This window comes from Microtus oregoni, unplaced genomic scaffold (assembly GCF_018167655.1).
Source record: "Microtus oregoni isolate MIOR12 unplaced genomic scaffold, Mior012 000009F_ref0000495, whole genome shotgun sequence".
Classification (NCBI taxonomy): domain Eukaryota; kingdom Metazoa; phylum Chordata; class Mammalia; order Rodentia; family Cricetidae; genus Microtus; species Microtus oregoni.
In genome coordinates, this window is record NW_024543068.1 from 13,528,113 (window position 1) to 13,545,423 (window position 17,311).

Consider the following 17,311-nt stretch of genomic DNA (forward strand, 5'->3'; position numbering starts at 1 on the left):
ATGATCGCTCATAAGGCTATGAGGGCCTGAGCTCTGTAGACAGTTTGTCTACAAGAGTCTAACTAAGAGCTATTTAGGATATTGCACTTTTTCTTTTCCTTCCTTATTCCACTGTGGGCTTCCGGTTCCTCCTAGTGTGGATTATTCACTGTCCCTCTCTTGGGTGCCTGCAGGCCCTGCTTGTGAACCAGCTGTGTGGACAGGAGGATCTGAAACAAAACATGACCAAGCACAGAAAGAAAAAGGCTTACTCCATTCGGTGCCTTGAGCAGCAGCCCCCTCGGCTGGGATGGGGCATGACCTTCCTCTACTGGAAACCGGAAGACCAGGTGGAGTGTACCTCCATCTCCAGAGTGCCACCTGTCTTACGCTTCAGCCCACAGCACTGCGAGCATATCAAGGACCAGTATGTGAAAAAGGCAGCTGCCGACCTTTCCTTCTCTGAGGACGTGGGGTGGCAGCGGGGACTGCCCAGCATGCCTTTCAATCAGTACAGTTTTGAGCACGTCTACAGCACAGATGATATCATTCCACCACTACAGGCCAAGAAGACCCACACTGAGAAACCTGCCTACACCAGGGCTCTGCATGCCTCAGAGTTCTTGGCAGGAGACATCCCCCATTTTGTGAAGACACAAAGCCCTGTGGGTTCTAAAAAGATACCGAAAAAACCAAAGCCCAAAGGCCTGGACCAGAAAGCACCTCCCCCACGTCCCCGCTATTCCCGCTTGAAGCCAGATATGCTGGAACTGTCGCCCTCTCCAGATGAGAATCTGGAGGAAAGGGAAACCTGGCTTCCACCTGGGGAGAAGGAAGCCCGAGGCTGGGAAGCCATCGTGCTGGAGAAGCTAGACAAGCGCACAGCGCGATGGATCCAGAACAAGCGTCCTCCGAGGCCTGGGCAGTCGCCTAACAAATGGCAGAGCTTTTTGCGCCAGCAATACGACTGGAGCCATATTCGGGATGAGCTCACTTCAGAGAGTGACCTGGAGCTCCTCAAAAAGCTGGAGGCAGAAGAAACAGCGGAATTTGAGGGTGAACATGTGACCCCTCCCCCCAAGGAAGTAAAGAAGCCTGAGCTGCTGCTTCCTGTTTTCTACAGGTAGGCTGGCCTCAAGTAGGCCTAGTGAAGTGGTCCATGGTTCTACTTCAGGAACTCTCCATAGGCTCCTTATTTGATATCATCGTGTCTTCCCTGGTGCTGGTGATCAAAGCCACCCCTTGCACTTGCTGGGCAAGTACACTACCCCTGGCTACACCCCAGCCCACACTCTATACTTCAGAACATAATTTCCCGTCAACCTCTCCTTCACCACCACCACCAGCTTTCTGAGGTCTCCTCCCAGTGAGGTTTCTAAGCCTCTACACTGCTGATATTCTGGGTTGGACACTATTCTATCCTAAGCGGCTGTCCTGTGCTGTATAGGATTTTAGCAGCCTCTCTGGTCTTCACCCACTAGGCACCAGGAAGACCCCTACTGTTACAAGGATGTCTCGGTTGTTACCACCAAAGATGTCTCAGACACTACCAGATATCTCTGCAGGACACACCCTGTTCAGTCACTGTCTTAAAGGGTTCTGTTCCTAGCCTCCAGGAACTAAGCTCTCAGGCTGAGGATCCAACTCAGTAGGGCTCCAAGAAACATATTTACATTGACAGTGAGAAGGGCAGAGGGCTCCTGATGCCGAGTTGGTCTGCTTCACTTTGAGTAAGACTCCCTGACACCAAACACAAGCAGACTCAGGGCAGAGAAGCAAGCGATCCGAGAGGAGAAGGTGACCCATCTCTGATTGCTTCCTTTCGTTCCCAGCTAGTGGGAAGACAGGAGCTATTGAAATCTCCCTTACATCCAAATGGGAACTATTGAACAAAAATGAGTTGATTTTTTTTTGTTATTGCTGATATTTCAGATAGTCTATGGAGTGATGGGAATATAATAATTATATTAAAAAAAAAGGCAGATGTGTCCACCTAGTGAACAGACAGAATTCCCACACAGATTCATCAAGGTAAAGAGAAGGCAGTTTCCCTTCCCCAAATCCATGCACCTTCTAAGGGAACCAGTTTTAGCAGACTGCAGATTGGCCATGTCTTTAATCCTAGCACTTGGAAGGCAGAAAAACAGGAAGATCACAACTTTGAGACCAGCCTGGGCATGAGATCCCAAGTTCTGAGGTTGAGGTGTGTGCCACCACTGCCTGGCTTCTATGATTAATTAGTAGCTAGCTCCGCCCTCTGACTTCCAGGCAAGATGTATTTGTTAGAGCACAAATAAAATAGCACAGGCATGGCTTCACCAGTGGAGGGTAGCAGGGTGGTTGAAGACAGGCTCTTCCAGAGGCTTCCTGTTCAGATGGCGCCACAGAGGGAAGAGCAGTCATTAGGCATACTTATCTAGATGTCTCTCTGTCAGAGAGCTTCAGGGGGCTACGGGGAGTCATGGACCCCCATGGAAAGGGGCGCATCTCCCACTTAGGCACTTTTTCCCTTTCTCGCCACTGCCAAGATTACCTGGTTACTCCTCCCCACAAGTACAGACAGCTGAAATACTGCCTGGCAACATGACGGCCGAGGGGATCAAAGAAGAGAGAAGCAACTTCGAGCCTCCACCTCAGAACCCCTTCCGGCAGGTGAACCCCAAAGCTGGAGAGTTTGCTTACTCTACAGACAACACCTTTGAGCAAGAGATTTACTTTGGTAAATACTCCAGGGTGGGGGTATGGGCCAAGGGAGCAAGGGCATCATGGGGCAGAATAGTAGCAAATGGGGGCAAGAGTCTCTGGGGGCCCCTTCTCCCTGCTAGTACAGGATCTGTGGCAGGGGTATCTAGTGGGGAGTAGACATTTCTTTTGTCTGCCTCCCTGTCTCTCCATCTTACTAAGGAGTGGAGGACGGGTTTGTAACATGAGTCAGTTGACTTTAGGAACACCCTGTTCTTCTGTCTACCCTTTCCCCACTTTTAGATACCCGCCCTTCCTCCCCAATTGGCCTGCTGTGTTTTAAAAAACAAACAAAGCAAACAAACAGGTTTGGAAACAGGCAGATTTATTTAAATATTGGCTTGATTCCTTCCTAGTAACCTTCAGCAAACTACATAGTCACAATACCCACCACCACCCCGCACAGCCTAAATATGACACTTACTTGTAAGGCAATGCTAACAAGAATGTACTTTTGGTGCAGCAGACAAAGCATCTGCAGAGCTGCACAGTGCTTAGCACATGGAGGGTTTCCATGACTGCCCCATTACCCCCTTCCTTCCACCCTGCTAACCTTCCAATGCCCAGCCTTGTAGAACATGTTCCAAGCTGTTCCTTCTTTACCAGTTCCATCTTGCCCCTACACTGCCATGGTCTGAGTCTTAAAGAGCTTAACAGAACTATTGTAAGGGTTTCATAGCTGGTGGGGTTAATTAAGTGCCCCTTGTTTAGTGTCTAGCACCACTTAGAAATTAGTTTCTGCTTTACCAGTGGAAAACACTATCTTTGGCTCTCCTAGGTCTTCATAAGGCTTCCCTGCGAGGCTACTAGCTGTGACGTTTCTGAGCAACAACCACCCTTTAACAATGTCCCAAGGGCTTAGATTAGGGGGAAAGGAGGGGCTGGTCACTCATTGCATCTATCTTCATAGACGGAGTGAAGATTGTTCACCAGATTGGTGGGAGGAATGACCAAATTGTCTTGGAAAACCTCAATCGGTATGACAAGCACCTAACTAAGATCTTCCCGGAAACCCCTGAAAAGTGGAGCTTCCAGCCTGTCCCTGAAATACGTAAGGAGCATGATCAGAATGCTAGTGATGGGGGAGTATGAAAGTGAAGCTGTTTCTTTAAAGTCATGGACACCAACAATGACCAGGGCACTCCCTTGCTAACAACTAAAAATGATCTTGGAACATTGTAAACTACTGATTGCAAGATGGTAGAACTTGGGTCCCGATGAAATCTGGTATTAGGTGTAAACACACGGCTTAGGGTAAGTACCAACAAGACCGGTGCATTCTCATGCATTCTCAGTGCTCCCACAGGACGCTCATCACACCCCTCACCCACCTCCGTGTCCCTGGCTCCAGCCCCTCCACCTCATACTCAACTTATCCTGCCTCAGCCCTGAGGGTCTTTGATTTTTTCCCATTTTTCTTGGTATGTCTCTGTGTGTAGTGATGTGTGTACATGTATGTGTCAGTACCCAAGAGTAGGCACATGTGTAGAGGCTGGAAGCTAATGCTGGAAGTCCTCCTGTCTATGTGTTACTTTCATTGGTTAATAAAGGAACTGCTTTGGGCCTATAGCAGAGCTGTAGGGGAACAGAGCTAGGAGGCGGGGGGATGGGGGTAGGGGGGAGAAACTAAACAAAATGCTGGGAGAAAAAAGGGCAGGGAGAGACACCATAGAGCACCCGAGCACCCAGAATCAGACACTGGGAATTTTACCCGGTAAGCCACTGCCACGTGGTAATACACAGATTAATAGAGATGGGTTAAATTAATTTATATTTAGCCAATAAGAAGCTAGAGCTAATGGGCCAAGCAGTGATTTAATTAATACAGTTTCTGTGTGATTATTTTGGTTCTGGGCGGCCAGGACAAAAGCGGCCTCCTCCTTCCAACAGTCTTCCTCAATTCCTCTCCATTTTATCCATTGAGCCAGGGGCTCTCAGTTGACCCCAGGTATCACCAATAGTTTGTCAGGCTAGCATGGCTGTTTTCAGAAGAGCTCCTGTCTCAGCTTTTCAAGTGCTGGGATTCCAGTCAGGCTGCCACACCTGCCTTTCAGTTGGGTGCTGGAGACTCAAACCCTGGGCCTCACATTAGCATAGCAAGTGCTTTGCCCCCTGAGCCATTTCCACAGCTCTTTTTTTTTTTATGTATAACATTTTTCATTTTCTAAGGCAGATGTGACCAAGAAACAAACTTCTAAAACAAAATGCACCCATCTTCTAAGAGACTGTCTGATTCCTGATTCTTTGTCCCTTCACTGTTCGGGTGGGCTCTCTGGAGCTGAGCATGTAGCTAGTTGTATCAGTCACCATTCTGTTATAGGCAGACACCATGGCCAAGGCTGCTCTTACGGAAGGGTTTAATTGGGAGCTTGCTTACACTTTCAGAGGCTTTCTTAGTCCACTACCATCAGGGCTGGGAGCATGCACATACACGGTGCTAGCAGTAGCTGAGGGCTACATCCTGGTCCACAGGCTGAAAAGGAGTGGGTTGGTTTGGGCTTTTGAAACCTCAAAGCCCACCCCCAGTGGCAGACTTCCAACAAAGCCATACCTATGCTAACAAGGGCATGCCTCCTGATCCTTCTAATCCTTTCTTTTTTTTTTTTGATTTTTCGAGACAGGGTTTCTCCGTAGCTTTTGGTTCCTGTCCTGGAACTAGCTCTTGTAGACCAGGCTGGCCTCGAACTCACAGAGATCAGCCTGCCTCTGCCTCCCGAGTGCTGGGATTAAAGGCGTGCGCCACCACCGCCCGGCCTTCTAATCCTTTCAAACAGTGTCACTCCCTGGCGACTAAGCATTCAAATATATGCGCCTATGGGAGACATTCTTTTTATTTTTTAAAAAATTATATGCATTGGTGTTTTGCCTGCATGTATGTGTGAGGGTGTCAGATCACCTGGAACTGGAGTTACAGAGAGTTGTGAACTGTGGGGGCTCTGAGGAATTGAACCTGGGTCCCCTGAAAGAGCAGTCAGTGCTCTTAACCAATGAACCATCTCTGCAGTCGCTAGGTGACATTCTTATTCAAAGCCCCAGACGATGTACAGCACCTGCAAGCATGTCCAAGTCCCAGGTTACATAGTTACATCGTGCCTCTTCACTGCACAGCTTACAAGCTCAGGAAAGGAGCCCAGCGTTGGATTGCTCTGCCCACCCAGGCCAAGAGCCTTCTGCTGCAGGTGGGTGAGGACACGCCTGTCAAAACTAGGAGAGTGAAGAAGCAGGCCCAACCTGTGAAGGAGGGTGTGACTTGGGAGCTGGCAGCACTATGGAGGATGCTGCAGGAGTGGAAGGCTGCCTGGGCACTCAGTAAGTGAAGGAAGGGCCTGAAATAGTGGATCTCTGTGTGTGTTCCCCAGCCTTGGAAACTCCAGCTGTCTGGCAAAACGTAAAAGGCTGGCTGCCTCATTTAGGGGTGTGGCTAAGAGCCTTTCAATCAGCAGCGTGGGTGAACATTATTACATCTATGCTAGATTCTTTGTTTGCTTGTTTGGGGGTTTTTTGTTTGTTTGTTTGTTGTTGTTGTTGTTGTTGTTGTTTTTTTGTTGTTTTTTTTTTTTTTTTGAGACAGGGTTTCTCTGTAGCTTTGGAGCCTGTCCTGGAACTAACTCTTGTAAACCAGACTGGCCTCAAACTCACAAAGTTCCTGCCTCTGCCTCCCAAGTGCTAGGATTAAAGGCATGTGCCACCACCCGGCTATGCTGGATTCTTTATGCATAGGCTGGTATGTGTGGGAACTTCAGTAATGCATGGGAACTCACTGTGCTGAAGGCTTTCTGACACCAGGCTTTTGCAGGAAGCGGTTCTTTGAGTGCTAGCACTGTCTGTGGGATTTTCCTCAAACACAGAGCCACAGGCATCCTGGAGCAGAGCATTTTACATGTTCTTTACCTTCTGAATGGATGGCTACTTTAGATTACTCGGCAGTGAAGCAAAACAAAAACAAACAAAAGCTGAGGTGGAAAGGGAGGGGAAGGATGAGGAACAGCTGGCTGCAGTCGAATGTGGTGGAGTTGTACTACACTTGTGAACGCGGACCAGCCCACATGGCTGTTCCCGTTTTTCTTTTCTCTGCCTCTTGGGGGCCCCTACCATAACCACACTGAGAAAACTACACAGGCAGAGACCGTGTCTTACGCATGTCTGAAACATGCTGGATAAATGACTCATGACAGGAAAGACAAAGGATATTGCCCCAGCATAAGATATGCAGCTATCAAAATAAACTGCAGATAACTATAGAATTCAGTTGTAAAAATGAGGTTATCATGAATCTACTTTCCCTCAGAGAACTTTAGATAGAAGGTTTAATGCCTCTGCCAACTGAGAACCTCTTCCTTCGCTGTTTTGTTTGTTTTTGTGATGGGAGACCTACTATGTCCCCTAGACTGATCTTGAACTCATGTATTCATGCAGCCAGTTTTTCTTTGAGACCACCAGCCCCCAAGAAATGACATGAAGACTTATTACTATTTATGAAAGTTTGGCCTTTAGCTTGTTCCCATCTAGTTCTTATAACTTAATCTGCCTTTATTAATCTACAGTCTACCACAAGGCTCTTTATCTCTTCTCCATTCTGTATGCTCGATTCGTGTCTCACTGGTGAAATCCCCTCTCTTCTTCCTTGAGTTCTTTTCTTGGCCCAGAAGTCCTGCCTATTCTCTTCTGCCTATCCACTGGCCATTCAGCTCTTTATTAAACCAATCAGAAGGCACCTTGGCAGAGACACATCTTTACAGTCTGCAAAAAGGTTCTCCCACAACAATTCATGATCCTCCTGTTTTAGCCTGAGTGACCATGTGCCACCAAAACCAGCCAACCACTTCATTTCATTCCCCATTTGTTTTCATGGAAAGTTATTTAAGTAATGAGCAATGGCATATAAGATGAGATTGGGGGAACTACCTGAGAAGTGTATGAATCACCATAGGAACAATTTGCCAAAGGAGCCTTTCTCTGAATTCTCTATTCTGACCTAAAGTGTTTCTTGTATTGTCCTAGGGAAAGGGACTTCTTATCTGCCCATTTATTGCACAATATCTAACTCTAACTAGATGATTCTCTTTACATTCTTCTTCCTCTGACTTAGTTATTGAATGGCATCATGAGACAGTGGAAAACCTATTGCGGGGCATAGTAAACATGTATGATGACATGAGGATCCAGGCCATCGTCACATGTGCTACTGCTGCTTTGGAAAGGCCCCGGATTGCCCCTGACAAGCAAGACTCAGGTGAGAGCTAGGACTCAGAGGCTTGGAAACATCTGAACTGAGAGAGACCTTAGAGATTACTTGAGTTCATTTTCCAATGCAGAAAAAAGGCCTAGAGTCTGCCCGGACAGCCACGCTCAGCCCTGGATTCCAGTTCAGTGCCGTGTGTTAAGCTCAGGGCCTCTTGCACACTGAGCATGTCCTCTACCCCAGGGCTTTCTGTATTACACTCATTGCATTTGTTTATTCAATGGCTTGCACTGAGGACCATATTTTCCTACCTTGAAATCTCATAATAGTAAATATCCTAATGGCTGGGGGATAGTGAGATCGTTCAGTGATTATGGCCACTAGCTGTTCTTACAGAGGACCCAGGGTCTGTTCCCACCCACATGGCAACTCATAACCATCTGTACTCCTGTCCCAGAGGATCTGATGTCCTCTTCTGGCCTCTATTGGCACCAGGCACACACATGCTACATATCCATTCAGACAAAATATTCATATAGAGAAAATAAAAATCTTAAACTATGAGGGCTGAAGGTGTAATTCGGTGGTGGAGTGTTGGCCTGGAATGCAAAGTTCTAGGTTTGAGGCTCAGCAAAGGTAGGTAGGAAGGGAAAGGGGTGAAAAAAATTACATAAGTGAATTTGATAGCTTTTATATCTTAAAAATGAGTTGGGAATTTCCCCAGTTTTACAGATGGTTTGTAATCTTTTAGGGAAAATAATGCCAACAGCCTTTGTCTTTACTAGCAGTAGCAGGTGCTCCTCGAGTCAACTATAACCTCCCAGTGATGATGTTAGACTGGAACCCTGCCCACTCCTCTGCACTGCATATGCCTTCTCAGGATCATTTCCCTGAAACCTGTGCCAACTCGCTCCTTCCCTGAGCTGGAGATATCCCAGGCTCACTCCATACTCAGAGTTGGGTAGTAACTGCCTGCTTACGCTTCTGCTGTTCCTGCAGCTAAGGTCGGGGACTGGCCTTACCTCTTCCTGCTTGTCGGGTTTTTAAAGGGTCATCCACTTATTTCCTATTTATTGACTCCAGACATGGGCATTCCCCTAGGTGTTGCTATCTGGTGGCGCTGGGTCACAAACCTCATGTATGCTGAGCTAGCACTCTGGCAACTGAGCTCCAGTCCAGGCTCCTCCAGGTTCTCCATGTTTGCTGCTCCCTCTGCTGGGACACTTTGTCCTCACCTGATCAACCCTCCAACTGACAGCAGACACTTCCTGAGAAGCCTGCCCTCAGCACTTAGGCTCACTCTGTGCCCTACTAGATACTTCTACACATACTTTTTTTGTTATTCCCATTTTTTCTTATTTCTTTGAGCAACCAATACTATAATCTCATATCAAATCTGCCATCTGCGGCACCTGACAGATACGTTCTGAGAGACATGTCATACATCTTCCATTTTACAGACATGAGAAATATTTCCATGAAGACAGCGCCAGTGTCACTAGAAGACACCTCTTATGGGACCACTGTGGTGTATATGATCCATCACTGACTGGAACGCCATTATATGGCACTTGACTGTGACCCCTTTCACAGGTCCTACACATCTAGATTTAGATCTTATTACTTACCCAAATAAAGTAGCGTTTTTTTTTTTTTAATACTCAGTATGGTTTTTTTTTTTTTTTTTTTTTTTTTGGTTTTTCAAGATAGGGTTTCTCTGTGGCTTTGGTGCCTGTCCTGGAACTAGCTCTGTAGACCAGGCTGGTCTCGAACTCACAGAGATCCGCCTACCTCTGCCTCCCGAGTGCTGGGATTAAAGGCGTGCGCCACCATCGCCTGGCATCAGTATGTTTTTTTTTTTTTCCAAGGTAGGGTTTCTCTTTATAACAGTCCTAACTGTCCTGGAACTTACTTTGTAGACCAGGCTGACCTCAAACTCAAAGATCCACCTGCCTCTGCCTCTCGAGTGCTGTGATTAAAGGCGTGTGCCACCAGCGCCAGGCTCAGTAGACTTTTATTCGCTCACCTGAAATGCAAAACTTTCCAATCTATATCCCTTCATTGACTATCCCTTATTTCCAATCTATATCCTTTCATTGACTATCCCTTATTGCCAATCTATATCCCTTCATTGACTATCCCTTATTTGAAATGCTTAGGATCAGAAAAAAACTGGATTATTTCCAGATTTTGGAGTATTTGAATATACATGAATTATCTTGAACATGAGATGGGTCTAAACATGAAAGTTATTTGCATTTCATATGTACTTTATATATGTAGCCTAAAGGTAATTTCATATAATACTCATACTGTGTCCACATTTTTTAAAATTTTTGTTTTGTTTTTCGAGTCTGGGTTTCTCTGTAGTTTTGGAACCTGTCCTGGAACTAGCTCTTGTAGACCAGGCTGGCCCCAAACTCACAGAGATCCGCCTGCCTCTGCCTCCCGAGTGCTGGAATTAGAGGCGTGCGCCACCACTACCTGGCTTGTGTCCACATTTTTACTGAGCCTGCCACATTAGGTGTGGATATCCCACTTGTGATGTCGTGTCTGTATTTGGAGCATTTGGAATTTTGGATTTGGAAATCAAGAGTCTTTAACTAACATGTTCTGAACAAATGGCATAAGGGCGTACAACCTAAGTAAAACAAACAAAACAACAGATGGACTAAGTGTGGAAGTATATGCCTACAATCCTAGCACTTGGGAGGTAAAGGCAGAAAGATGGGGAGTTCAAGGTTAGCCTGGGCTATAAGAGACCCTCAGAAACAAAACAAACTGAAAGCACAAAATCTGAGTCACGGCTCTACTGTTTCTTGGGATGAGACTTGTGGGCAGAAATAAGAACTCTTTTCTGGAACCGGGCAGTGATGGCACATACCTTTAATCCCAGCACTTGGGAGACAGAGGCAGGGATCTCTGTGAGTTCAAGGCCGGCCTGGTCTACAAGAGCTAGTTCTGGGACAGGCTGCAAAGCTACAGAGAAACCCTGTCTCGTAAAAACAAACAAACAAACAAACAACCTCTTTCCTCCTGATTAAGAATTTAAACCGAGGGGGCTGGAGAGATGGCTCAGTGGTTAAGAGCATTGCCTGCTCTTCCAAAGGTCCTGAGTTCAATTCCCAGCAACCACATCGTGGCTCACAACCATCTGTAAGGAGGTCTGGTGACCTCTTCTGGCCTTCAGGCATACACACAGAATATTGTATACATAATAGATAAATAAATAAATATTAAAAAAAATAATTTAAACCGAGTGCCCTTCTTCTCCCCTGAGTTTCTGTTTAGTTTTCACTCAGTGCTGGAGACTGAATCCAGCACCTTGTACCTTCAAAGCAGGTGCTCTGCAACTGAGTTAAAAAGTTTTCCTGTTTATAGGCAAAAACTCTTATGGCAAAAATAAGCCCCAGCTGATAAATCACATCAGAGCTGGAAAAAACTACAAATGAAAGACAAACTGGCTGACCAACAGTATACTTTGGGCTTCCTGGATGCCTTATTGTACACATGCCCTCCATGACCCTAGAACTTTACCTATGAAGCTAAGAGATATCATACTCAAGGAATGTAAATTCATCCAGAGTGAAGCTATGGAAGGCTTCAGGAACCCCAGACAGAGCCTGGAGAGATGGCTCAGCAGTTAAAGGCACTGGCTGTTCTTCCAGAGGACCTGAGTTTGATTCCCAGCACCCACAACCACCTACAGCTCCTACAGGTCCCAGACCTTTCTGGCCTCTGCAGGCACTGCAAGCACATGGTGTAGACATATAATCAGGCAAAACACCTAAAATAAAAATAGAGGCTAAAGCCGGGCGGTGGTGGCGCACGCCTTTAATCCCAGCACTTGGGAGGCAGAGGCAGGCGGATCTATGTGAGTTCGAGACCAGCCTGGTCTACAGAGCTAGTTCCAGGACAGGCTCCAAAGCCACAGAGAAACCCTGTCTCGAAAAACCAAAAAAAAAAAAAAAAAAAAAAATAGAGGCTAAGAAAAACATTTGAACAAAGTAAAAAAAAAGAATGCCTGACATAGCCACCCTGACAAGCTTGTACTTATAGCAAGTATGAATTTAGTTAAATCTAAAAGACTGCCTGTCAGGTTCTGCAAACTCAGAATTGAAATGCTGTATTAGACAAGGAGTAAATAGGTTGAATTTATTTACTAAAATGCGTGGTGGAAGTTACTATAGCTTTGGCTTCAGTACTAGAGACCAGATGACAAAGGACTGGAAATTGGTATATCAGCACCTGGATCCTTGCCGCATAAAATCCCGCCCATTGCAGAACATCAACTGGCTTGTGATTTAGTAAGCCACAGACATAGAGTGGACCTTGGTAAGGATGTTGTCTGAGAGAAAAGCAAAGGTCTGATGCCCTCTTCTATTGCAGAACCAGTTATTCCAGACTTGCCAGAGGTCCTCCTGCCTGCTCTAGAGGCCGCTCTGTCTGACAAGAATCCCAATGTGAGGATGGCAGCAGCAATATGCCAATATGCCATACAGTCACATAATCCCACTGCCCGGGACATCATGCAGACTGCCCTTGTGAAGGGTGAGTAGCTCGCTGACCTGGCATAGGGGATAGAGGCTACGTCACTATCAGCGTTCCCAGCCCTTTCCTTTTCCCATAATGCCGAGATGTCCACTACAATTGGGTTTAAGCGTCTACTCGGCACATGGAGACATTAGTTCTTTTGAGTAGTTTTACAAAACCTGGACTGAGCTTTAACAGATGCATTCTATTTACCATGTCCTAAAGTGGATGAACTTGAGATGTTATCTTAACTAAAAGACAATTACCTAGTCTCCTCCATGTGGAAATGTAGAAGAGTGATTACTAGAGATTAGGGTAGGGAGCAGAAAGGTAGGGTGAAGGCAAGTGGATTTGACCAATTCAATGCTGTATGCACGCATTGAAACAGCACTCCAAATCCCGGTTAACAATACAAGTAATACATGCTGGCCGATAGTTTCAGGGCTAGACTTCTAGCACAATGGTAGTATGATTGCCCAACACATTAAGACCCAGAATTTGATCCCTAGTACCAAGAAGTAAATACAACAATACATAACATTTTATTATTGAAAAGACAGCATAACAATAGTCAAGTACATTTTTTTTTTTTTTTTGGTTTTTCGAGACAGGGTTTCTCTGTGGCTTTGGAGCCTGTCCTGGCACTAGCTCTTGTAGACCAGGCTGGTCTCGAACTCACAGAGATCCACCTGCCTCTGCCTCCCGAGTGCTGGGATTAAAGGCGTGTGCCACCACCGCCCGGCTAGTCAAGTACATTTTGAAAGTTTTTTTTTTTTTAATCACCTCCTGAACACATCATGCTTCCATTTCAGAACAGTACCACCTAGGCATTATCATATTGGAGCTAACAAGGCTGTCAGGCGAGGCCACTGACCTGTCTGGAGATGAGTTAGCTGCTCCTTGCCTTAGCACGGGAAACTGTTTGGCTGGTCTGGCCTTCTGTATATGAACAATCCACTGCTTAATTAATCTGTTTTAGGAAGGAACTTCCTCCCAAGCCTCCTTAGCCTTCCCCATCTCCACAGAAAGAAACAGCTGCATTTCTTAGCTATGTCGGAAGTGTTACCCAAGAGGAGCTTGTAATGTTTTAGTCGAGCCTCATGGCACACACCTTTAATTCTAGCACTTGAAAGGTAAAGGCAAGGGGATCAGAAGTCAAGGTCAGGACTGGAGCTATAGCTTGGTAACACAGGGCCTTACACCACATGCACTAGGGATTCTATCCCTAGTACTGCCATCACCCAAAAAGCTCAAAGTCATATCTGCTAGGCTAACCTGAACTAAATGAACTCCGTTCTTCAAAAAAAAAAAAAAAGTTTTGCAGGTTTTTTGTTTTTATTTAAAATGTTAACGTATGGTTGGAGTATGGGAGTGGATTTCTAGACTCGGTAGGAAACTGGAAAGTGTCTCATTTATCAGGTAGTTAGCAGTCACAGCTATCAATTCAAATGTCCTCTCTAGGAGACATTCTGAACTAATTTTTTTCAACCCACTGGTCAGGTAATAGTGTGGACAGCTGGGCTGCAGCTCAGTGCTTGGCTCTGGAAGGCATTGCCACATACCCAGTGATTAAAAGGATCCTCCACCAGCTCTTTAATAAGAAGAATGAGGCCACTGAGGAACAGTCCTATATCCTCCTGAGCCATCTCAGTGCAAAGACGGTATGTGTGCACTTCAGAGAGAGAAGAAACTGAGGTCTTGAGGAGTAAGTGTCTATGGTTGGTGCACACAAGGAATGGAGAATGCAGGTGGCTGAGAATGATGTTAAGCATAGGCCAAGTACACCAAGCCTGTGTAAAACTGGATATGGAGAAGTGTACAGGGGTGTGTGAGATGCTAGCCAAGAAGTTTCTAGCTGCATAAAGGCTGAGTCATGACATACAAACACGGAGGCTTCTCACTGAGACCCCCACAACTCTGTTTATTTGGGGCAGAAACATGAGATTCCACACAGGCTGCGGCAGATAGAAACCATCATCCCTGGGACTGGAAATAGTCAGAAGGGAAGGCCCTCATTTTCTGTTCAGATTATCAGACCTGTATTTTCTTTATGGTTTATAACTCAAGCCAGATTGCTTGGGTAGAAGAGTGCCCCATCTCTTATAAACCCACTCTGTCCCTTTAGAGGAACAAATATTTCGTGACCTTGAGGCATTTACTACGCTGGATGCCATAGTTAGGATATAATTTCTTCAAGATTCTAGAATCTCTAAGAGTAAAAGAGACTATCAATGCAGGTCATCCTTTTCCTCAGACCCTGATCCACACAATGCTTGCTGTGGAGCTGAACAGTGGGCAATGGAAGGACCGCATTATGGCCTGCCGCGCTTTCTCCCGGATCAGTGGAAACATCTGCATAGTAAGTCTTCTGTCTTTGCTCCCAGAAAGCCTGGCAAAGTTGGCCTGGAATCTTCTGACTTTTTCTCCTATCTAGGATCTCATTGCCGCTTTGTGCTTCTCTCATTTTAAACCAGTGTTTCTTGGGCTGGCAATCCACAAACTGTGACACAGCCACTATCAAATATACATATAAACAGTATCAGTAGACATTATAAAGTATCAGTCAGTGATGCGTGCATTCTTCCCTCACCCTATGCTGAATACTGGTCCTTGATTTGAGAAGCACACTGAAAGGACCCAACAACCCAACTAAACAAATGGGTCCCTGAATATTCAGCATAGATATGTAAATACATGGTCCCTGCTTTCAAAAACAATGGCATTGCAACTGGAGCAACAAGACTAGCAATACAAATGAATTGATGTTGACCCCTCTGGTGGCCAGTGAGACTGTCTCCCTGGATCAAAGAACATGCCAAAGACCTGTATGGAGTACCAGGGGACTACAGACTTTTGAACTTGAATGACACCAACAAAGCACTTCTCATTTTTATTATTAAAGCAAGCAAAACATGAGGTAACATTTACAGTTAGCTTAAGCACATACAAGTACAATGAGGGAGTGCACCTGGTGTTGTCCTGTCCTCTTTGGCCATGTGAAAAGAGCCAATAGTCTTCTCAGGCCTTTGCTTTTCCCACAGAGATAAGCATTCCCTTCATGCCCTTGCTTTCAAGTGCACTAACTTAAAGTTTATGCAATTCTTTCTAGAAGGCCCCCTTGTAGGAAGAACATTCTGCACTCTGGCCCATCCAAGTTCACAGCCATTTCACAGCTTTCTTACACAAGCTCCCACAACTCTCGTGAAACTTTTAGGAGACTGGCGTGTACCACTGAATGTAGGTGGTTGGACAACTCGAAGGTGTGGAACTTGGCTACAACTGAGGAAGAAATTCTGAGCTAGTGAAACCTGAACCTCTTTTTCCTATTGCATTCTAATCACTAGCTGTCCACGTGGAATCAGTCCCTTCTTCCTTAGAGCTGCCCCATCTTTTGATCACACTGCGTACTGTCAGTATAGCCACTAACAAGGCTATTTCTGCTTAGAAGCGGTGCCCTCCATTCTTAACCCTTACATTTTGTTAACGCACAATAACCTGAAGAGGTTTGAAAACAGGCTGATTCTTTCTCATAGCTATAGTTTCCTCTGCTAAAACACATAGCTGTGCACAAGTTACAGATGAGGACTTCATCATAGACCGCAGGAATTTAAAAGGGCAATGTGCCTGAGTTCTTTTAGTCATTCAATAAGCTAGCAGTTTCTGACCACACCCCCTCTACATTGGTAAGCATTATGAGGGCATTGGTGCAGAACTGTATCTTACCTTGGTAATGCTAACTACCTATAACAAGAGAGCTGTAAGACACTATAGTATACATAGGGATTTCTTATGCTTATGGGAGGCACATGAGACTTTACTAGGGAGGTGTCTTTTGAGCTGAGTTCTAAATAGAAAAATACCTGGTACCAGATGGAGGTAAAGGTAAATGTTTCAGGCTCGGAAGCTAGTTTACACATAGTTACAGTATCATCATTCACAACTGCAGTAATGTTCTCCCTTCCAGTAAGAGAGAAGACCCTGATACAGTGACCAACTGTCCTGCTTTGTACAGGACATGGGCTTTCACTACCAACCTGGAAGTCTCAGGCAATCTGGAATGAGGGATTACTCAATTATGCAATACTCTCAAATTTCAAGTCTCTTACATTCATGTTGGTACCAACATGACAGAGGAGTTTAAAAGATGAGTTTGGGAAACAGACCTGGGGTCTAAGACCAAGCATAGGCACTTAGCAGATTATCCTTGGGCAAGTTAATCAAAGCCCCCACTGTGTCATCTGTACATAGAAATATCATCTGCAAAACCCTGGTGTCAAAGACAAAATGAATGAGCCAATTATCATACCTATTGGTAGGATATGAAACATAAACTAATCCAGCTGATGTGGAACGACTGGAACAAAGAAGTAAGACAAGCGGCTGCCAGAGCACTGGGGCAAATGAACCTTGGGAAAGAGGTGCATGACATGATCAGGTAAGATTTAGTCACTGTAAGCTCAGAAACGCTTCCTTAGGAGTGCCTGGTGACCTGCCGCCAGCCAGCATCTGCTGAGTTCTGTGTATGATCAGCATTGTGCTAGATCCCACTGCAAAAAGTTCAGTCCCAGCTGGGCGGTGGTGGTGCATGCCTTTAATCCCAGCACTTGGGAGGCAGAGACAAGTGGATCTTTGTGAGTCTGAGGCCAGCCTGGTCTACAGAGCGAGTTCCAGTACAGACTCCAAAGCTACAGAGAAACCCTGTCTCCAAAAAAAAAAAAAAAAAGATCAGTCCCTACAAGAACCACCACCATGGCTAGCCAAAGAAGTGTTGAATGCCCACTAAGTATGAGGGCAGTCTTTCAGGTATTTTAGGGAAGACACAGTTCTGATGAACACAAACACAATATACAAATACCTAATTAAAAAAACCAAACC

At 45.6% G+C, this 17,311-nt stretch overlaps 1 protein-coding gene across 1 annotated transcript in view; it reads left to right on the forward strand.

The window, feature by feature from the left end:
* Positions 1–17,311, forward strand: part of Heatr4 (HEAT repeat containing 4) — a 37,408-nt gene that overhangs the window by 7,177 nt on the left and 12,920 nt on the right. Inside the window, exons 2-10 of the mRNA XM_041658219.1 lie at positions 174–1,102; positions 2,508–2,698; positions 3,632–3,772; positions 5,830–6,030; positions 7,811–7,954; positions 12,293–12,454; positions 13,937–14,097; positions 14,691–14,795; positions 16,753–16,871. Of these exons, the coding sequence (XP_041514153.1) occupies positions 222–1,102; positions 2,508–2,698; positions 3,632–3,772; positions 5,830–6,030; positions 7,811–7,954; positions 12,293–12,454; positions 13,937–14,097; positions 14,691–14,795; positions 16,753–16,871 (2,105 nt within the window). The 5' untranslated portion in view covers positions 174–221. The remainder of the gene's footprint in view (positions 1–173; positions 1,103–2,507; positions 2,699–3,631; positions 3,773–5,829; positions 6,031–7,810; positions 7,955–12,292; positions 12,455–13,936; positions 14,098–14,690; positions 14,796–16,752; positions 16,872–17,311) is intronic.